This window comes from Chelonoidis abingdonii, chromosome 22, assembly GCF_003597395.2.
Source record: "Chelonoidis abingdonii isolate Lonesome George chromosome 22, CheloAbing_2.0, whole genome shotgun sequence".
NCBI classification, from domain to species: Eukaryota; Metazoa; Chordata; order Testudines; family Testudinidae; genus Chelonoidis; species Chelonoidis abingdonii.
Window position 1 is genome coordinate 5,889,468 of NC_133790.1, and position 22,227 is coordinate 5,911,694.

The window sequence follows — 22,227 nt, forward strand, 5'->3', positions numbered from 1 at the left end:
ATTGCCATGAGATGCTCTGCACAGAGCTCAGCTGTGACGACACTTCATGAAGCATTTTGGCAGAGCGCTGGGCGTAGGGGTCTCAGCGCCAGCTGCGGCTCTGGGAACGCTGCCTAAGAGCAGGCCTGCTCTGATCGCTGGGAAAAGCAGGGGTCACTAAACATTAGCCTCCAAATCAAATCTTATTGGGCTGGATTCTGCTTCTGTTGCAGTCAGGGGTCAAATTCATTTCTGGGGTAATTCTGCTGCAGGGCATGGAGTTATGCCCAGGGTGAATTTGGCCCAATGGAAGGGCCATTATTGACCTGATGGGAGCAGGACTGAGCCCGTTGTGCCTAGAACTGTCTGAGGACAGAGGCTGTGTGAGGCCGATCTCCGAATAAGGAGTGGCGCTAGACAGACAGCCCATACAGAAGACATTTCAGTTTCTTTGTGAGTGTGCACGTGCACAGAAAGGCTCAGGAGAAACTGCAAGAAGGTGTAAATCTGTTACAAATTCTACCCGTTACTGAAACTGATTTCATGGGGAACTGTGAAAAGTGAAACCAATACATGTAACCCAGGCGCCACCACAAACATGTAAGGGTGCAAACTGCTCTCTCTTCATTTGTGGTCTATGTGGTACTATGAGCAGACCTGAAACACCGCACATTTCCACATGGACTGGATGAAACGGACAGCAGGCAGTTCCAGGGACGTGAGGCGGGTGCTCATTTCAAGCGACCAGTAGCCATTTATAAAAGCAATACAGAAGGCAAACTGGAAAGCCTTTATTAATTGAGTTTTTGTCCTTTTTTTTTTTTTAATTGCACTTCTGAGTGATACAGAGAGGCAGCCTGATTTTTAATTTTTAAAGGTTTTTTAGGGGAGTGGAGGGGTGGAGTTTGCCTGCTATTTAATTTAGAAATATCAAGAATTTCAAGTCTACCCTTCTCTGGTTTTGCTGGAGGACCTCGTGAATCTGTACAGATGCACTGTGCCCTAGAGAACCATTCGGAGACAAGGTTCTCGAAACTTTAGCCAAGGCTTCCCTTCTCCAGAATGTTAATTAGTCTTTGAAGTTAAATGGGAGATTAGCCATCCCCCTTAAAAAACCACCACAGAACTTAGTCTTAAACAGTCTGACTAAAAACCCACCCCCCCAAGAAAAAATTACTCAACTTTCCACTAGTTCTCTAATCATAGACTCTTCCAGAGTAGACAAGATCTGACGTTCTAATGTAAGCACCACATTAAAATAAAGAAAGACATTTATCCCACCAGGCCCTCTGTCCCCATCATAAAGTCTTCAGAAAGGGCCTTTTCTCTTTGCTGGTCACCTTTAAAGGCAAAAGAAGCAGATTCTCTCTCTTTCTCCCATGCCATCCAGGCACCATCCCTAGGGTGACCATATTTCTTAAAGTAAAAACGGGATGGCCCCGAGCTTACCAGGGTCGCTCTCCCCACGCTGCCTGTGGCAGGGACAGACCCCTCTGAGCTCTAGGCCCCTGACGGGGGTCAGCTCTGAAGACAGCACTGCCCGCCAGCAGCAAATTTCTCCATTGTTGCTGGCAGGCAGCACTGCCTTCGGCTGACCCCAGGGCAGCAGCCACCGCTCTGCCTTGCAGCCGGGACAAATGCCCAGTTTTGATGAAAAGCAGGGATGGCCAGGACAGAACTGAAAAAGGAGACTGATCTATGGTCACCCTATTCCTAACTCTGACCTAAAATAGCTGCATCTAGAGCCCAAGGGAGTTTATTTCTCTCTTCCAAGGCTAAAAACAACAGGCGCCAGCTGGGATGGGCGTTAGGGGTCGCAGACCAGTCTCCCACTCCCCCCCAGCAGACTGGAGCTCGTTGGTCACGGGCTGTCAGCTTTTATTAACCTGACCAATTTTCCAGCAAACTAGACCCAATTCCTCCCTGAAGCCAGTGGAGTTACACAGGGGAACGTGGCCCACAGTCTGGATATTAAGTGCTTCAAGCAGACAAGCCAACCATGGATGCCTCCATTCGCCAATATCAAATCCTACACAGGGGTTTTCCTGGGGACCTTTTTGCCCAGGCTCCTTAGAACCAATCTTTACATGGCCACCTCTCCCCAAACCGGACCATGCAGATCCATCAAACCCTCCAACCGCTCTAGTCAATGATCAAAGTCCTCCCCTCCGAGGCAGCAGCCAGCTCTGTGGAGCCATCAGTCCATTGTGCAGGCATCTGTCCCACATTCACCTTCCCAGAGACAATCAATGATCCGATTTCTCTGCTGGACACAGCCGCTCTTGGGCCAATCAGCCCTTCCCAGTAAGGTTTGCATTTCTTATCCGGCACCAGCAGAGTCACCAGCCTCCATGTCCTTTCATTTCCCTCCTTCTCCGTATCACAGGTGTGCGCTGAGCAGGTACCCAAGCCTCGGCCCTCCCCCGAGTCCAGGCCCTCCTGCAAACTCCCTTCTCCCAAGACACGTACAAGAACCAACACTGGAAACCAAGGAGATGCGCCCAGTCAGTACCCAAGTGATACTATGAATTATCTGTATTGTGGAGGCACCTATGGGCCCCGAGCTGAGATCAGAGCTCCCTGCGCTATGTGATGTACGTTTCTGTAACTCTTCTCCAACCCTCCACCTGCTCTGTGTTTCTCCTCCGGTGCGGTGTTGTATCTACGTTCTAGACTACCAGCTCTTCAATAGAAGCATCTGCTGCTCTTATTTGACAGCACCCCAAAGTGCAACAACCAGCACTTTTGACATGAGGAACTAAACAAGGTTTTCACAGGCCATGGTCAAAGACCCAACAAGGAAATCAGAAGGTTATAAAATAGCCCAGAGAGTCAGCCCAGAGAGGGGCTCTCGAGGAATCTGAAACACAGAGATGTTTTAGTTTCTGTGACATAGTTAGCGGTGGTTAGTCAACCTATTTATCATAACAGCCCTGCTGAGGAGTAAAGGAGACCACGCGGGTACACAGATACAGGGTTGTGTCAAGCGTCTCTATTAAGCTAAACACAGACTCTAGGGGGTGTTCTCCCGCAGTTTTGGCCCAGGCAGAAAGCCCACTGGCCCACTCCTGTCGGACTCCTGCAAGAAAAGTTCCCCGTCACTTCAGGAGGTGACCTGCCTGTGTGGGAACGACCGATTCAGGTCCGTGATAGAGAACAGTCTGTGCCCTTCCACCCAGGAAGCAGCATAGGTTCTCCCAGTCACCACAGGGCTCCTCTCGCTCGACTGCACACCCAGGGCCCGGACTGCGCCCTTGGGTGCTGCAAGTCTGGCTGTGCTGATTCAGGGTGGGCACGTCCCAGCATGGGCTGGGCCTTGTGAACATGTAACCTTGCAGCTGGACTTGAAAAGGAGCATAATCCTCTCCCTCCACGGAGCAGGGCAGGGGCCTACGTGCGAATGCTGTGCAGCCCCTTAGTTACAGAGGAGCACTCCTACTTCCTGCCCAAAGCAGGGCCCACACCCTATAGCACCATATACCCAAGCAGGGACAGGCCCAGTCAAGCAGAAGGGGAGAGGAGGGGAGAGAAGGGGGGCCAGGAGGAAAGACTCCGTACTCAGTTACTACAGTGATAAGGGCCACATAAGAACTCAGACAGGTGGACTCTCAGAGCCCAATTCACCAATCACACCAGTTAGTCACTTCTTGAAGTTAATGGGGTCTCCCCAGGATAAGACCAGAATCAGGTCCCTGGGTTCTCTTCCTGGCTCTGCCACCAATTTCTTGCATAATCTTGGGCACATCACCTAATCCCTCAGTCCCATCGGAAAAGCAGGGCTTGTAATGCTCACCCAGCTTTGGAGGCTCTGGATGAGATGCTAAGGACGTCTAGTAACAGCCGAGAATTTCCTGCTAGCTCTTTCTTCCCACTCCCGGCTTTTTTCCCAGGGTGCTAGCGCTCTAGTGCCTCATCAGAGCAGAATCCCAGAAAGCTCAGACACCTGACAGCTTAGACCTCAAACCATTCTGAGCACCAGTCATCCACAAATCATGAGAAGCAGGTTTCACAACAAAGCTAATGTTGCCAGACATCAGGCCCTAAAGCCTGAAGCAGAAGCAAAGGAGAAACTCTCTGACTGGAATCCATATGACTCTCACCTAGCATCAAAGTTCTGAACATGTAGGGGACAAAGCCTAAGTGTGGTGAAGTTTCACTTTCAGAGCGGCACCAAGGGCCCAGTCCAGCTCCCATGGACGTCACTGGAGGCAGGACCAGACCCAGGACAGGTGACCCTTTATTATTCTGAGGCTCAATCAAGGTTTAAACATTAATGCTGTATTCCTCCGGTAAAAAAATGAACCAGCTGAAGTGTAGCTTTCACCAACTGTAATCAACAAAACACTCACGCACAAGGCTCCTTTGCTTATTTCCAAAGCTGGAAACTCATTTCAACTCCATATTTTTGCACAGAGGTTGACAACCCCTCCCTGCATCTGAATCCACTGGCAGTTCAGTCCCCACTCAGAGAACGCTCATAATGGGAAAGTGATGAATCTCTTTGCCCAAGGGAAATATGCCAAGGAATTCCTGGAATGAACACCCAATTCACTCGCCCAGAGCCGACCACTAGAAACTTTTATAACTTGAAGCTGATTCACATTTTGTTTTTTAAATAAAACCAGGATACAAGTAAAAACAGCCAGGCAGATTTAGGCCAGTCGGAGATCTCATCCTGAACTTGTACAGGAAAAGAAACATAACTGAAATGTAGAGATTCTTTCTAGCCCAAGGCCTCCCTAATCCAGTGTTTCTGTACCTTTTTGATACCAGGGATTGGTTTGCTGCCTTCCCAAACAATGTCAGGGAGCTCTCACGGACCAGTGGTTGAGAAATACTGATTTAGTCCATCTTACTGCAGGTAAACCTAGACCATCCGGACAGGATTCCCCAACGTCCTTAGGTCACCTGTTCCTTGTCTCCATTGTGCGATTCTTTCAATAACAGCTGCGTAAGGGAGGAGCCGCAGCTCTCTGTGCAGGGGAATTCCACTCTACACTTTATGGGGATATAAGCACCAGGAAGCAAAGGCCACTTCCTCAAATCAGACCTAAGCCGGCTCCTGCAATGGAGACAAAGTGGAACCATGGCTCACAAACAGGACCTGAGTTCTAAAAGAAAAGCTAGGGACGTGTCACGCCAAACCAACTTGCCCCAGCTGAGGACCTGGCCCATTCCTCTCCAAGACAAAGGAGTAACCACAAATCCCACCATGCAAATCCAGCCCAGTCCAAGCAGCCAGGGACCATTCTCTAGCCCAGTGGCTGTCAACCTTTCCTGACTACTGTACCCCTTTCGGGAGTCTGATTTGTCTTGAGTACCCCCAAGTTTCACCTCACTTAAAAAACTACTTGCTTACAAAATCAGACAAAAATACCGAAGTGTTACAGCGCACTATTCCTGAAAAACTGCTGACTTTCTTAGTTTTACCATATAATTATAAAATAAATTAATTGGAATATAAATGGAATATTCTATTTCAGTGTGTACATAGAGCAGTATAAACAAGCCATTGTCTGGATAAAATTTTAGTTTGTACTGACTTTGCTAGAGCGTTTTATGTCGCCTGTTGTAAAACTAGGCAAATATCTAGATGACCTGATATACCCCTGGAAAACCTCTACCTACCGCCAGAGGTACTCGTATCCCTGGTTGAGACCCACTGCTCTAGTAATGCATAAGCAATGAAGAGCCGTGGCCAGCAGCAAACAGGGGAGGGATTTGAGATACCTCAGGCCGCTTACCTTGGGGGGATCAAACAGCTCCAAGACATATTCTTCATTGTCTGACGTCCCTGCCTTCCGTAGAACCAATCGGCACCGCTGCCAGCGTGTCCCACTGTCCATGGTGGTTTCATCTACCATGCCGTATTTTAAGAGACCCTCCTTGCACACCTCGTGAGCCTGATCTCGGGACAGGGTCCACGGCAGGATCTTTTTGGCCAGCCCAGGCTTGAGAGCAGGCTCCGGCGTCTCCCCCTCTCCCGGGAGGGCCTCGGAGGATCCCCTGCGCAAGAACTTGCGCCAGCTCCTCCGCAGCTGGGTGAGGGAGAAGTGTCTTCTGGTGGTCAGAGGGGAGGCTGCCCCCATCAGCTCCTCAGAGCTCCACAACTTGGGCAGGTCCCGGACGTTAGTGTCAGCAGCTCTGTCAGACTCAGAGTGGGCAGTCAGCTCCGTCTCCACCTTGGCTGCGACCGGCCCCAAAGAGGTATCCGCGTGCCTCTTGCTGGTCTCCCTATAGTCCTGTACCCTGCTGAAGGGCAGGACCCTGAACTGGTTCATGGCGAAGCCTTCCTTCACCTCGTTGCAGAAGTACTGCTGGAAGAGGTCTGTGAACTGCACCGAAAAGTTCTCGGCTGCCAGAAGGTCATGGTGGGGGTTCTCGGTGGCAAACAGCAGATACTTCTTGGCGAGCTCCTTGGCCGTGGTGATGGCGTGCAGTTCGCAGAACTCATTCCAGCCCTGGGAACGCCCGGGAGTGCTTGCTGGGATAGTCTGGCCATTCATTGCAGTGACTGGAGCGATTCAGGTGCGCTGCAAAGACAAAGGAAGAAAGGCTGCATGAGGGGTTTTCTCAGGGCCAGTGGGGGGCTCCGTCTGCTTGACAGGCCAGCAGAGGGTGGTTCAGAGATGGAAACGCCAGGCCTGGAGAGCCCAGACCTTGTCAACACAGGGACTTCAGGCACCAGTGGAGTGCACCAGATCAAGCTCCTAGTGCAGCCACACCTGTCCTCCATGCACTACAGTTTGCACCAGTGCAAGTCACAAGAGTTTGCGCTGGAGAAGCTCTATGACAGAGCATTGGAGTCCCTGGAAGAACAGGTTCAAATGATCAAATACCATGCAGGTGACTCGCAGGGGGGGAGGGGCGGTGCTCTGGGATAACACCTTAGAAAAGCCAACGTCCCACCCACTCTCCACACATATTACAGATCCTATGACACTTCCCCTCTTGTGACTGCTGTGTGACATGCTGCCTTCCACCCCAGAAGTGGCTGCATTTCAGTGAAGTTGTACAACGTGTACACGGCGCCAAATCCTGAAGCCCTCATTCAGGACCCAATTCTGATCTCACTCGCAATAGTTCTATGCTGACTGAACTGCACTGACATCAGTCCAATCACTCTATGTTTACACCAGTGAGAGAGCTGCGGTTTTTCCAGTCCTTATTCAGACAAACTCTCATTAATTCAGGGTAGGATTTCCCCAAGTACTTAGCTCCACACAAGCAGCGGGAATCAGTTTAGAAAAGGACTTGAGTCTGCTCACACTCTCCCTGAGATGAGTAATGCCTGGGAGACCCACAGAACTGCACTAGGGTAAAGCTAGGCAGGCTACTTATCCAGTTTTATACCGGAGAGTCCTCTTTAACTATGGCTTTGTCCCCTGTCTGGTACCGAGACAAAACAGGACGTGGTTCTGTCCAGTATCAAGAATGAGTGGCCCCATTATGAAGAGTACACCCCTCTGCAAGGTCCCACTGGCAGGGGAGGTCCCACGCCAGTCCTTCCCGGAAGCACCGGAACATCCGGTATTCCAGGGATGCGGCAGTGGCCACCCTAGGTAAAAAGGGGAGAGATCAGAACCAGGCCCTAAGCCATCAAGTAACAACAGGGCACGATTCTCTGCTACAGGCAGCAAGTCAATTCAAGCCCACGTTATGTAGCATTTAAGCACACAGTTGGGACTGAATTGAGAACCACACCTCCAGGTCCACTGGAGGATTTAATGGAAGTTTTGCTGCTCAGACAACAATTAAAGTGAAGATTTATCAGTATGTGCAGCAATGTGCCTTGGGGGATAGGGGGGAAAAAAATCAATCTCGAAAATAAGTGGATAAAAGTTCCAGAGTGGCACGTGGCACTTGCCACTTCCATGGCAGCTTACTCCGAGGGTGACCCAGGGAAGCTTTGGGCGGCATTGTATCCTTGCTGGGCTCAGGACATTAGAGAGACAAGGCGGGTGAGGTGATGCCTTTTACTGGACCAAATTCTGGTGTGGGAGAGAAGCTTTTGAGCTATTCAGGACTAGGAAAGATGCTCAGTGTCAGAGCTAAATACAAGGTGGGAACAAACGGTTTAGTATATGGGACCATTCAAGGCCCATCAACACCCCTGCAGTCATAGGACAGAGAAGGGAGGGGACCGAGTGGGCAAGAGATTGCTGTAATAAGCCATTACTCATCTCTGTGTTGTAATAAGCCATATAGTGTCTTTATGGCACTGGATTTATGGCTTATTACAAGAATCCCTAACTCACTATTTCCGCCCCCACCCCCGGTTGACTGGCCACTTCATCTTAAATGGTCCCTTAAGCTAAACCATTCTTTCACCTTGCATTTAGCTGTGACACTCAGTACTTTTCCGAGCCCCGAAGAAGAGCTCTGTGTAGCTCCAAAGCTTGTCTCTTCCACCACCAGCTGGTACAATGAAAGGTGTTATCTCACCCACCTTGTCTCTCAAAGGAAAGCTTTGTTTTTTAAACAGCAGGAGCAAGGCACCCATCAGCTCGAGATTAGTGAAGGGACTGGGAATCAAGATTCCCGGGTTTGATTCTTGGCTCTGCCATAATTGTGTGTGGCCTTGGGTGGGTTCCTTAGCTGCACTGTGCCTCAGTTTCCCTATCTGTAAGATGGGGGAAAATTACGAGTCCCAAGGAAGTGCTGCGAAGCTAAATTAATTCAGTGTTTTACAAGCATGTTGAGCTTTCCAAGGGTCCTTGTTCACACAGCTGCTTTCAGTTCCTTTCTGTGCATCTCTCCCTTCCACTGCCCTAAGCATGCACAGTTTCATTTTACCCATGCATAACAGCCTGGCAGGTTTCACTTTAGTTTAAGATGTTAGTTCTCAAGAGGATCAATAACTTCCTGCAAAAGTCCAGGTAAAGAACAAACACTTGGCTTGCCGTTTGGCAGGCTCACAGGGGAGTGTAAAGGGCAAGTAATTACACTGACACCATAACTAAACCCACGTGCACCAGCTCCCCTCCAAAACAAGCGCAAGCTTCTTACTCTGCATGACTCTCCACGGCCAGACACGTTTTCCTGCAGGTACAGCTGCCAAGGCCAAGCTTCCCTCAGACATGCCTGTTATCTGAAACTCTCTGCTCTTCTAAGCATATTACCTAGAAAGATAGCACCCCTGCCAGCTCAGCTCTGCGAGAGACGATTCACTGGTGCACCCATTCTAAATGGCATGCTCGTAACCCAGCCGTAGGGATCTGATTTACAGATGATTCTTGACACGCAGAACTGAGCTTAACCACCCAACACTTAACCCCTGTGGTTTTCCTGGTGCGTCATGTTTGTTTAAATCACCACTTTAATGCTCGCAAACCTAATTCTCACACGCACAGGCCTGAGTGCCACAAATGGATGGGAAGTGATGAAGAAAGGAATTTTTGCCTCGCAGTCTCAGCTGGGATTCACCCTATGGACTTCAACAACAGGAGAGATTGTTTTGGAGCTTTGGATATTTGGACCGACTCCAACATAAACAACAGGGTTTGCAGTTATTGTTGTGCAAAACCAAATCTGGGTGGCTTAAACGTGTGTCAATATTTGAACCAGAACAGCAGCATCGTGGCATTTCCCCTGCCTGTGCAGCAACCAGCATCCTCATTCCCCTAAAGCATCAACAGCAGCCACTCTCCCTCTAGGTAACTGTCAGAATGGTTAAACACTGGAATAAATTGCCTAGGGAGGTTGTGGAATCTCCATCTCTGGAGATACTTAAGAGTAGGTTAGATAAATGTCTATCAGGGATGGTCTAGACAGTATTTGGTCCTGCCATGAGGGCAGGGGGCTGGACTCAATGACCTCTCGAGGTCCCTTCCAGTCCTAGAGTCTATGAAACCCTCCGTTACCTGGACCTGAGACAATTCCCACCTCCAGAGGACGCAGCGCGCGCTGAGGCAAAGGTGGCAGCTGTTTGCACTACCTGATCCCAGATCACTTCCCTTCCTTGGGAGACAAGACCAGCCCTTATTGCCTGAACAAACAGGTCTGCTAGAAGCGACACGAAGTCCAACTCAGTTGCCCCCGCTGTACATTAGCCCACAAGCCCAGTGACAGCCACCTGCGCCCAGGCACGCCGTGGGAACCAGGGGTCTCGCTGTAGTAACGCGCAACAGTGGTGTTGGGGACGGTTTCATTTTTTCCCAGTGTCAGTGTGACTGCAGCTTAGTGAACCCAACAGAAAGCCAGCCCTCCACAAGCCATCTGTGAGCCATGTTTTCAAGGGAACTGTTGCATGCTCCTAAACCAGTCAATTTCACCTTCATTAGATCCCCGCTAAACCCATAGGACCCCTTCATCTCCAAAGAGCTCCTTCTTTAGAGCCAATGACTGAAGGAGTCCATAATAATAAAAAGACATCAGCTGGCTGGCTCAAACCGCAGGGGTCACCAGACAAGGGACCATGAAAAAAGGCTCCTTCTTAGCCATGCTCCCAGGGTTGACTCTCCTCTCATCTACATAAGTGTCAAACAAGAATAATTCCACTGACATCGACAGTCACAGCTCTGTAAAAATGGATAAAGGCAGACCAGGATCAGGCCCACCATGCGTCTCCAGAGTCATAGCATCCAACCTTAGTGACAAAGTGTGTGTTTTTTACCTCTTGTTGGCCCTGCAAAACCCAGGTAGCAATGGAAGAGTGAGCTGGATTTAGTTCTGGCACATGCATCACAAGGTTTGTTAACTCAGACCCAGATTTTGCCTCTCACTCATATTGATTTCAACGAGACTACTCATGGAATACGGTGCTACTCAGCATGAGAAAGAGCAGCATCACTGGGCCCTCAATTCCAGTTGCCGGGTCCAATTTTGCCTTCAACCACACATGGGCAACCTTACTGAGGACAGCAGAATTTCGCAGATGTAACGAAGGACAGCTGTTGGCTCTGATAACCTCTATTACAAGTAATTAAGTGTGAGCCTGAAAGAACCCAGCTTGACTCTCAGATCCCACAGAGAGATTACAGGGCTGGCAATTAGAAAAGCCACCCTCACACTAAGCAGATTTGCTCTGGAGACAAACCACACAATGCCTTGTGACTCTGACAATGCTGTCCTTCTAATGGCCTTCCAGAGCCTCTACCTTTCAAGGACTGCCTCACTCACCTCCAGAATGCCACCGATACGAGAAGATTAGAGGACTGAATTCCTTAGCCCCTACTCCTGGGTACAGACTGCAGGATTTGACCTTGAATTTACAGACACAAACATTCTACGCTAGATTTGTAACTACCGCTAACTTGTCCTTAACCACCGCATTCTGCAGCTTGGCTCTGTGGAGCCTGCTTATTCCTGTACCTTTTGCTTGTACCTTTTGGTTGCCTGAAGCATTTATCAAAGTCGTACATTCTGTTCAAACAGGAAACGTCCTTCGTCCGCACTTAGCTAAATATCCTGCTGCTTCGGGGACGTGTGACTTAGTGCTCCTCTGGTAAGCCTCCCTGTGATTAAGGCGGATACTCAGTGATGTCGTTTGGGAAGCCCTTTCTAAAAGGGATTGATTACATTTTTCTAGAAAATCCAAGGGGTTTAATAACTTGGATGGAAAGAGCAAGAAGATTTGAAGCACTTCAAAGCAGAGAACGCGCAGCTTCTTGTTTACATCCAGTGTCCCCCAGGATGATAAACACTTTAACCTGTTCAGAAAGTGGACCAATATCTATGCAGACCCACTGTGCTTCTTATTACGTCTTTCGAATGTTCGAGGCCAGGGAGAGATTGTATCTGTCAAGAGCCATCTGAGCCTTGCCCAATATTCTCAGAATAACAGAGTGTGTTTGGAAATAACTGGAATTGACGGGACATGAAACAACACAGGAAGAAACAGCTCCAGAGCCAGAACCAGGCAGAGTGGGGATGTGCTTCGCTGTGACTGTCCCAGCCATTCACCCCTCTTTGGGCCCCTGAGTTTCTCCTTCTATCAGCTCTGCCAGCCTGTGAATGACTCAGCATCCTCGGGCACAGCTCTGGCTTCCTCCCGCAGACAACACGAATGCTCGGCCCACGGAATTTCAATGGCTGCTGAAATGTGGATAGACAGCAGGGCTGTTAAAGCAGCCTTCTCCAACTGCACTTGCCCTCCAGGGACAGAAAACAAATCCAAGCTCCCCATGCACACTTCTACGAAGGAGACAACTTGTCTTGTTTCCCTGGCAGACTAACAGAGTAGCCAAGAAACCAATGGATTCTTGCAGCACTCTGATTTAACACACCATAACATGCCCCTTGCACACACCTATGGATCAGCTGACCCCTTCCCATGCACACCACCATATACACATATGGAGCAATTCAGTTCAACAGAGGTGCCTTTAATACGCTGATAAATGACAGCAAGTTATGAGGCTTTGCTCACAGGAACTAGCAGATCTTCCCCTGGCCTCCATGAATGTGCCAGCAAAACCAGTTAATGAATGAGGTTGTTTGCTTGCACAAGCTCCATGATACCTGCCCAAATCCAACGTTTGATACGTGACAATGGATTGCTGGGAGCAGTAATGGCAAGCGGTTGAAAATACATTTCAAAATACAATGTATTTTTCTAGCCAGGACTATAATCGGAAATACACTCCCAGAGTTTCCTCTATTTCAAAAGTGGACAGAATATATTATATTGCTGGGAATTCTGACTGCATGCAGATGCAAATATCTCCTAAATTACATGGGAGCTGAAGTATGTGCCCTATTTCACCCAGATTGGCAATGAAGTCTCAGACTTGGCCAGCCAATAGGATTTGGTGTCATGATAATTTTTGCATTCTTAACAGATCTGTTTTGCAAATGAACAATGATAGTAACACAGGAACTGCCAGACTGCATTAGACCCATGGTCATTCTAGTCCAGTATCAAGGACAGCGGCCAGAGCTAGATGCCTCAAAGAAAGGTGTAAGAACATCACAGTTGGGAGACATGGGGTAATCTGCCTCCCATGAAGGTCTCATCCTAATCCCTACTAGTTAGCAATTGGCTTAATCCTTCAAGCATGAGGTTATACATCCTTTTTAAACTGTTAGCATTAGCTATTACAACTCGGGATATTCTTGCTGTCCATATAAATGACTGAATAGTCTCTAGTATCAGAGGGGTAGCCGTGTTAATCTGGATCTGTAAAAGAGCAAAGAGTCCTGTGGCACCTTACAGACTAATAGACATTTTGGAGCATGAGCTTTCGTGGGTGAATACCCACTTCGTCGGACGCATGTAGTGGAAATTTCAAGGAGCAGGTAGATATATGCAAGCAAGCTAGAGATAATGAGGTTAGTTCAATCAGGGAGGATGAGGCCCTGTTCTAGTAGTTGAGGTGTGAAAACCAAGGGAGAACAAACTGGTTTTGCAGTTGGCAAGCCAGTATTTGGTCCTGCCATGAGGGCAGGGGGCTGGCTTCAATGACCTCTCGAGGTCCCTTCCAGTCCTAGAGTCTATGAATCCCTCCATTACCTGGACCTGAGACAACTCCCACCTCCAGAGGACGCAGTGCGCGCTGAGGCAAAGGTGGCAAAGAATGTTCAGTTTCAAAACTGATTACAAGGAAATACTGTTTTCAGACGGTGCATAATTAGACTGTGGAACTCATTGTTACAGGATGTTATCGAGGTCAAACATTTAGGAAGATTCAGAGACTGTTCAAGCAGCAAAGAGTCCTGTGGCACCTTATAGACTAACAGACATATTGGAGCATGAGCTTTCGTGGAGCATGATGCATCTGACGAAGTGGGTATTCACACACGAAAGCTCATGCTCCAATACGTCTGTTAGTCTATAAGGTGCCACAGGACTCTTTGCTGCTTTCACAAATCTTGCTCTGTAACCCGACTGAAGTGATTTCATTAGGCACCCTTGTGACTATATGTCTGTGTACCATGAGAATATACCAGTCGCAAGTTTGCGTGCCTTCTGGTGATGGAACACTTCTAGGTCTGCCCAGGGGAGTTGGTAACAGGATACAAAATCTTCCACCTACAGTTCAAGGGTCAAACACAACCTGTGTCATGGAGGCAAAGTTACTATCTGGTGAGTGGGGGCCTGCCTGCAATGAATATAGTGGTCTCAGCCTCGCTCCAAAAGGAAGAGTCGTTCTCAGGAAAATCACTTTCACAGTTAGCACCTTTGTTAGTTTAGCCCATGCCAGGAAGTGGCGGCCTCAGGACCTGACATGGGGTCAGCCCATGCCAGGAAACAGTAGCCTGGGGCTCTGGCATGCCCTGACCAAAACAGATTAGCATGCAGCTCAGCAGCCATGCTCCAATAAGGTTTCAAATGAATATTGCTTTGGGTCAGCAATTCGGAGACTGGTGTCTAGGAGGTGCAGGCACGTGAAATGTTTTCTCTTCCTGTTTATCACTGTCTTTCAGCGCCCAGCAGAGGCTGCGCTGCCCTTGTGTGCAGAATAGAGTGGGGGTGTCTCTGTTTGTGCTGAGTGGGAACAAGCTGCGTAGAGCCCAGCGTCCCAGAAATGCTGACCCAAAGCAATGCCGCCTGCTTACACATCTGGCCCAGGCAGCACAGGCTGCCCTGTCGGAGGATCCCACTAGAACACCACAGTCCCACATCTGTGTTACATCAGCACTGATTGGCCTAGTCTGTGTAAATGGGTCTAACCTGCTCTGTAATTGAGTCACCAAGCTGGGCTGCAGTCCTGTAAAGGACCATGTTCTAGTGAGGTCGCACTGGCAGCAATTCCCTAAAACTGTAGGGTAGGGTGACCAGATGTCCCAATTTTATAGGGACAGTGCTGATATTTGGGGCTTTTTTTTAATATGGGCTCCTATTACCCCCTACCCCCTGTCTTGATTTTTTCCACTTGCTATCTGGTCACACTACTGTAGGGAGATGTTAATAAATTGCTTCCCAAATGCTTTGGCCCAGAATTTGCCATGCAGACAGCCCCAGAAACATGCTCTAAGGGTGATTCGTGAAGGGGAGAAAAAAGTGAGCTTGGGGCTTCTTTTTTTGGCATGTTTTTATGATGGTAAAAGTTGTTACTTGTTGTCTGGAGTGTGTGTGTTTGTTTGTTTTTTTTAATTTAAAACCCAAACTTGCTTTCTATTTGTTTCATTACTTTAGAAATGCAGGTCTGAGCGACCAATGGGGAACCGGTGGGATTCTGACATCACACAAAGCGAGGCAATTAAAGCTGGTTTGTTGAGAGGCGGGGGGATGTTTATTCACTGGGTTTTGCTAACACATGGGGGAAGTCCCTTTGGGAAGAATTTCCCAGCCCTGCTCTAAGAGGACAGACAGCTTCTGCATCAGCCTAACAGACCAACACAAAAAGGGGAGACGACGTACCGGATATTTCTAAAGGAAAAACAAACAGGAAAAAGGCTTCTTTTACACCACAAAGCAGCAAAGAGAGGCACAACTCCAACAGGTCACCTGACGTAGGTCACACTTTAAAAGAAGCGATCTATCACGAGCTTCCATTTTCCACATGCTCATTTGAGTGCTTCTGACAACAGCAATGAGCTCTGCTTTACTCAAAGCAAGGAAGCTACAGCAGAATAGAGAATCTCTCTCCTAGCTGAAGAGTGCTGAAGCTTTTAAAAGAGCCCAAAAGGCAACTGGCCCGAGAACTACTGATAGCATCAGTACAAGCACATGATCTACTTGGCGTTCACGTTCCTGTGCCCGATGCGGATTCCCAGTGAAACCAATTGGAGTTTTGCCATTGACTATAGTAGGAAGAAGGCGAGGGAGGCACACTGGGCCAGGTACTCAGCTCACATGGAGCTACCATTGACCATCTGGCCTAGTTCCCCCATGCAGTTCACTAACACTGTAGTCACATATCAAACTGGGTCCCTTTTGGAGAGACGTCGGGACACAATCTAGTGCAGTAGTTCTCAACCCGCTGCCCAGTCAGCACACGGCTGCAGCTCATGTGACATCCTCAGGGGCATAACTAGGATGGGGTGGGAGGGGCACTGCTCCGGCCCAGAGCCGGCAGGGTGAGTGCAAAAAAGAGGTGGCACAGGATCAGGCCCAGCATCAGCACTCCCAGCAGGATCAGGCCCAGTGGCATCAACCACCTCCTCCCCCTCCTGGCAAGATCAGGCCCAGCAGCACTGGCAGGAGGCCACGGTGCTCAGCACCCCTCCACCCGACAGGTTTGTGGTGCAGTGACCCCAGCTGCAGCAGGCTCTTTGGCACTAGGACTGCAGCAGCAGGTGGGCAGAGCAGGTGGCATAGCGGAGGGATGTGCAGCCAAGGTAGGAGACCAGCAGGCACGGGGAAGGGGGTGCAGGAGCCCAGGACAGCGCAGGGAGGGGTGAGTGCAGAGGGCTAGCGCTGGGGGGGGAGGGAATGCAGCTGGTGCATGGAAGACAGACTCTCGGGGGCGGGGGGGACAGGTGGCTGGGGGCAGTCCCTGGATGGAGGGCTATGGGACGCAGCCCCTGGATAGGGGGAGCTGGGTGCATGGGGGACAGTCCCTGGCTAGGGCATGCCCTGCACCAGGCAGAGCTCCCCATCTTTGCAGGCAAGCTCTGCAGCCACACTCCTCAGGCACTCGGTCAGCAGCAGCACAGCAGGGAGGGTGGCACAAACCATGCCATGCCACCTCTACAGGAAATTAATTCATTTCTGAGTTATTTTTCTAATTTAAAAGCTCCTGCCAGACTTTAACCAGTGCTGAATTGACAGGTACTGTTATCGATTTAAATCATATTGCTGTCATATAACTAATACAAAACCGTCTTTTTTTTGTAAGTGACCAGGTAGCATATCTTTGTGTGGATACAGCCCACACAATACACAGAGAGCTGCATATGTGGCCCACAATGGTAAACAGGTTGAGAACCACTGCTCCAGCGAGGGATCCTAGTGATAAATGCAAGAGCTTCAGAATCAGGCCCACCATCTATCACAAAAGAGATACACACACGCACATGCAAAAAGAGGCTATTTTAAAAGGACACTATCAAATGAAATATGGCCCCACACTGAGGATTCGTAAAATTCACCTTTTACAAAACCCAAGAACAAACTCTTCTTTTGCCATTACAATGGAAATTGTTAAAACATAATAAAAACAAAACAAAACAGAACAACAAAAAAACAAACAACCCCCGCACCCCAAAATGTAACATCCCCAGGGAGCATTTGGAACCCAAACACGGCAGAAACAGAGCTAGGCAAGGCAAGCTGAAAATTAAACTGACTGCTCTGTTTCCACTCTTGGGGCCAAAAGAAATGTAAACAATTGATGTAAACCATGAAAAGTAAATTGGATGTTTAAAAAAATACTTTCCATTTTAACACTATCAGCTGAACATAAACACACACATAAGGAAATCAGAGTTTTCCAGACTCATGAATTTTAAGCTGACAGCTACCCTTTAAATTCAAGGAGTATTTAACATGACTTCTGTATACATTTACACTCTTGCCCTGCTTACGACTTACTTCTCAAACAAAACAGAAAGTTCCCACAACTAAATTCTACGAACAAACTCACTGTTTTTCTCCAGGATCACACACATTAAAGGAAGCATTGTATGCCAGGCAGTTGCCTAGCAGGGTTGAGGCTGCTCTGTCTAGCACGCTGCCAGCCCGATCATACATGAACCGTGTTTTAGAACCTGACACAGTGACCAGTTTGAGTAAAGTAAACATAGTGCTGCAACTGGGGAGACTGAAATCCTCTGCATCTGCAGAGTGGGTACAACATGGGTTGGAGCAGCAGAAACTGCTCTCCAGCCTTGACCTGAAGGGACCATCCCTCGGGGGTGAAAAGGTGCTTAAGTCCCATGCCCCATTCATTCACTCCTTAGCCTCTCTAACAAGACCATGCCTACAAGATCTCACTCCCCCAGGGGAGGGCAGCTTTGCACTCCCCCAGAACCCCCACCCATGAAAGTGACCGGGGAAATGCACCCGATCAGCAGATCATCTGGCTAACTCTGGTCCTGCCCCGTCCCAGGTCACGCTGCTGGCAGGCTCCAGCAGCCTGGCAAGAACTTGCACTATTGTTCCCCACACCTCTGGGTGAACTCATAAATGCACTACTCCCCTGCATCCATGGTTACTCTCCATGTGGCTGCTATTCCCCTTCCCTTTCCCAGCCTCAGAGGAATTGGGACACTACTTGACATCACCCTGACTGCTACATTTCCATTAGATTTTCCAACTCTGATCACTGTTTTATTTCAAGTCAAGTACTGTTAACAGTTAACATTTTGCAATGCTACAGAACTTCAAGGGGCTTTTCCTTTATAATTGAACATATACCCCTGCAAGTAATGAAGAGGAAAATCAGGTTAGCATCATGCCACTGAGGAGTTATTCCTGATTTACACCAGTGTGGGAAGAGATATCAAACCCAAACATACCTATATTTATACAACATAATACGGTCATAACTGGCCACATTCTGATCTCACTTGAGTGACTCTGACTTTTCAATAGTATAATACAGTGTATAAAGAAATCTTAAGTGTTCGCCCCAACACTTTTTTAAAGGTCACTGGAATCTCACACACATGACAATACTTGCACACCTTAAAAACTGCCCAGTTATTTCATACCTGCATGAAAAGCCAGCGGGCATCCCAGTGACTGGCAAGTTATTGCCACCATACCAGGCTGTGACCTGCTCATGAACTGACCTTTGCAAGCATTAGCCACCCTCTGCTTGAAGGCTGAACAGCTTCCACCGCAATCCTGACAATAAAACGTGTGTTCCAATCACTCAAGCAAATGAAAGTTAGTGTAGGATCCGTGAGAAAGACTCCATACGAATAATGATCTAACACACCATTAGAGGTATTACAGTAGCTCCAAACTGATCGAATAATGAGAGGCGGTGAAATAAATGCACTAAGTAGGCAAAGGATGTGGAAAGTACTTCTGGGAATTTTTTTCTACTGATCTCTGAAGATCCAGAAATATTTAAAAACCCAACAACCCAGGGAAAGATAGAAAACTGATGTGTGTGTGCAACAGAGTGAGACTGAAGCTCAGGGAGCAGGTGCCCTTGATAACAAAAGAACACATCCCTTGCAACAAGGAGAGGTAAACTATAGAACCCTCTCGCCACGGTGGCGAAGACAAACTGTGGCGCATGTGAGGGGGAGGAGGGGCGACGAAGGCATGTGCCTGGTGAGTGCACGTTGGTCTCCCCCCCTCCCCCATCAACATGGGTTTTATTTTTAAATATCAACATTTGGAAAGATAAAAGGGCTGCTGGAGGCCTTGTCCGTACACAGAGCTGTGTTTAACTCAAAGACTGATTTTATATCAATTGAGTTAAACCCTCGCACCTTGTGTGTTTTCACAATCTTATATCAGTTTACAGCTAGTGTGTCTCGGTTTAATTTGCATTGGTAAATGTACAGGCGCAAGCTGAACCAACAGAACCAGTCTCGAACAGCCCACAGAGAAAAGCTGGACTGGTTTAACAAGGCCAAGTCAAGTTAAAGCAGTGCAACTTCTGTGCCTAGACAACGTCCCTTCAACTCAGTGATGGGAGCGATATAAATATCAAGGCAGCCTCATGTACCCACTGGGATCAAACCACATTATAATGGACGTAGGGTCTAAGTTACATATCAGCACATTGGCGTAAGCCCAGTGGGGAGGTGGAAGAGCAGAGTGCCGCTGGAGCGGTACCTAACAGAAGGGTTTAAAAAGCAGACTCCCCCTGCTTAGTCATACACCTTCTCACACACACCCCTTCTCTTGGGACCAATTTATCTAGCTTTATAAACGTATAGTCACGCCAGGTCTGAATTTGGCCCTTTACAGGTTTGCAGTGGCAACACTAGTGTGTTACAACATGATCCTTCTAACACAACAGGCTATTTAAGCAGCTTACACTTTGTCTTATGCCCACACCCTCTGCAGGATTTGTGCCAATTCTATCATCCTGCCGAGGTTTTTCCACAACCGAACGAGGAGCTCGCACAAAACAAGACTAGAAAGTAAAAGCAATTGATTTCCCTGCTTAGACACAATGCAAAGTCACAGAGCTCTCATTATAAACAAATCTCCATGGAACAGTTTGGGATGCCAGCAGGCTGGCCACTCCTATAGGTCCAATTCAAAAATAAAAGGGTCCTACCTGAGGTTTTATCATCACAAACAAGAAATTGTAACTGTCAGAAATGCCCAGTTGTGTAAATTATAAATAAAAGTGGAGGCTTTTTTTTGGGGGTGGGGGGGCGCGGAGGTAACTGATAAGGAAATATTAGGGTTTGATCTGATTTCAGTGAAGCTAAAGGCAAAAATCTCTCTTTGATTTCACAGGCCCTTCTACTCGATCAAATAACCTGAGGGTAAAACTCTAATCCCACCAGAGGTGCCTCAGAAAAAGGCTTTTCCCAGCATGTTGTCAGTTCCTCTCTCTGCCACCTGTTCAGTTACCTCATTGCAAAAAAAATTCGAGCCCCCAGCGGGCCACCTACCACCCCCCTTCCCCAGCCCATCTTGACTCAACCGGTAACAACAACTCCAGTAAATCCCAGGTCAGGGGGCTGTCAAACCACCTCAGCAAACAGCCGCAGGCGTGGGAACGTCCCTGCTCCGAGCGCCCGGCTGGTGGGAAGGAGCCGGGCCCGGGTGCCGCGGCAGCAGGGCTGGTCCAGGGAGCGAGCATCCCAGCCCTGAAGACAACATCGCCAGCGAGCCGAGTCTGGTTCTGCCCAGCTGCGATGCACCGACCTCAGCGGGCCGGCTGCCCGGCCCGGGGGCAACCCCTGCTCTCGGCGCCCCCGCTGTGAATGCGGGGGGGGGGGGCAGCCGGGCCTCTGCCTCGCCGGACTGAGACTGGGGCTGCCCCAGAGAGACCCTCCCCGGGAGATCAGGCCGGAGACCCGGGGCGCGTTCCATCCAGTCCCAGGGCCGGGGCTTGTCAGCCCGCAGCTGGACGGCTGGAAAAGGGGCCCGGGCACGTGGGGGGCGCCTCGTGGCCAGAGACACAGACTGGGGTCCCCCGCCCCGGACAGGGAGCGCTTGACCCTGGAGCCTCAGGCCGCCTCGCTTAGGCTCCTGCTTGGAGGGGCCTGAACCGCCCCCCCCCAGGCTCCGGGGAGCGGCTGGGGGGCTCCTCGCCCCTGTGCCCCGCAGGGCTCGGGAGGACCTGGCCGCCCCCACCCCCGCGCGGCCCCTCCTTACGCAGCAGGAATAGGAGCCGCGACCGCCGCTACTTTCACTTTCCAGGGTAGCCCGGCGGGAAGGGCCCCGGCCCCAGCCCGGCGAGCCCCGCACCTGTCCCTGCCTCTGGCGGATGGAGTCTGCGGCGCTCAGCGCGCACGTGGTGGTGTCACTCGGGGGGGATCGGGCTCCTTGCACCGCCGGGCTGCGCTCCGGGACAGCGCTAGGGAACCAAAGCCAAATCCCCGGGCACCCCAGGAGGCGGGCTCCGGGCAGAGGGATGCCCCGGCGGGGGCACCCCGGGAGGCGGGCTCCGGGCAGAGGGATGCCCCGGGCCAGGCGGCGAGGGGACGCGAGCGGGGGCCGTACCTGCAGGAGAAGCCGTCCGTGTGGCGCTCACCCATGGTGCTGGCCGCGGGGCCAGGTGCCGCTGCCTCGGGCCGGGCAGCGCCGGGCTCGGGCAGGAAACCCGGGCGCGGAGAGGGGTCGGCGGCGGCTCCGCCCTGTGGCACTTGCCTGGAGCGCGGGACCCCCCCGCTGCTGGGTCCCAGCCCCGGTCCCCGGCTGGTCGGCAAGGAGCAGCGGCGCTGGGGGGTGGAGCGGGGGAGGGGCAGGCCAGCTGGCCCCGGGTGCAGACAGCGGGGGGGGGGCTGCTGCCCCCAGCGTCTATTCCGTGGTGCCCACGTGCGCCGCACTCCGGTCTCCCCGGGGGCCGCAAAAGTCGCTGTCCCGCTGCTGCGCGGGTCTCTTGCCCGGGCGATGAGCCCGCCCCTGCGCGCCGCGGAAAGGGGCTGCGTGTTTACAGCCCTCCAGTTAAAAGGCAACTTTCGGACCAATAAGGAGAGAGGGAGTCGGAGTCCGGCCGCAAACGATACCGAAAGTAGCCGCGGCTGCTCAGTGCTGCCTTGAGCCCCGCCGGGGCTGATGAGGGAGGGGAAACCGAGCGGCACAGAATGAGCCCCCGGGCTCTTATCTACGGCTTGGAAGGCGGAGAAACCCCACCGGCCTGCGCCTTTAGTGCACCACCTGCTCGCGCTCGGCCGGGAAGCCATCGCCGCGCGCGGGGAGGAGAAATTCGGCTCGGTTGGTTTTCCAGCGACAGGAAAAAACCCTGCAACCTGACATGAACCTGCTGCCTCTGG

At 50.4% G+C, this 22,227-nt stretch overlaps 1 protein-coding gene across 5 annotated transcripts in view; it reads right to left on the reverse strand.

Annotated features, from left to right (window-relative positions):
• The window catches only part of SH2B3 (SH2B adaptor protein 3), a 102,385-nt gene extending 80,464 nt beyond the window's left edge, over nucleotides 1–21,921 (reverse strand). The window contains exons 1-2 of one of the 5 annotated variants that reach the window (XM_032800502.2): nucleotides 21,455–21,921; nucleotides 5,724–6,512 (exon numbers count right to left, since the gene is read on the reverse strand). In XM_032800502.2, the coding sequence (XP_032656393.1) occupies nucleotides 5,724–6,485 (762 nt within the window). In that variant the 5' untranslated portion in view covers nucleotides 6,486–6,512; nucleotides 21,455–21,921. Of the gene's footprint in view, nucleotides 1–5,723; nucleotides 6,513–10,253; nucleotides 10,341–11,305; nucleotides 11,560–15,283; nucleotides 15,515–21,454 lie in introns of those variants that run through there. The other 4 variants (XM_032800496.2, XM_032800500.2, XM_032800499.2 and 1 more) reach the window with 4 other exon arrangements.
• Nucleotides 21,922–22,227: the final 306 nt, after the last annotated feature.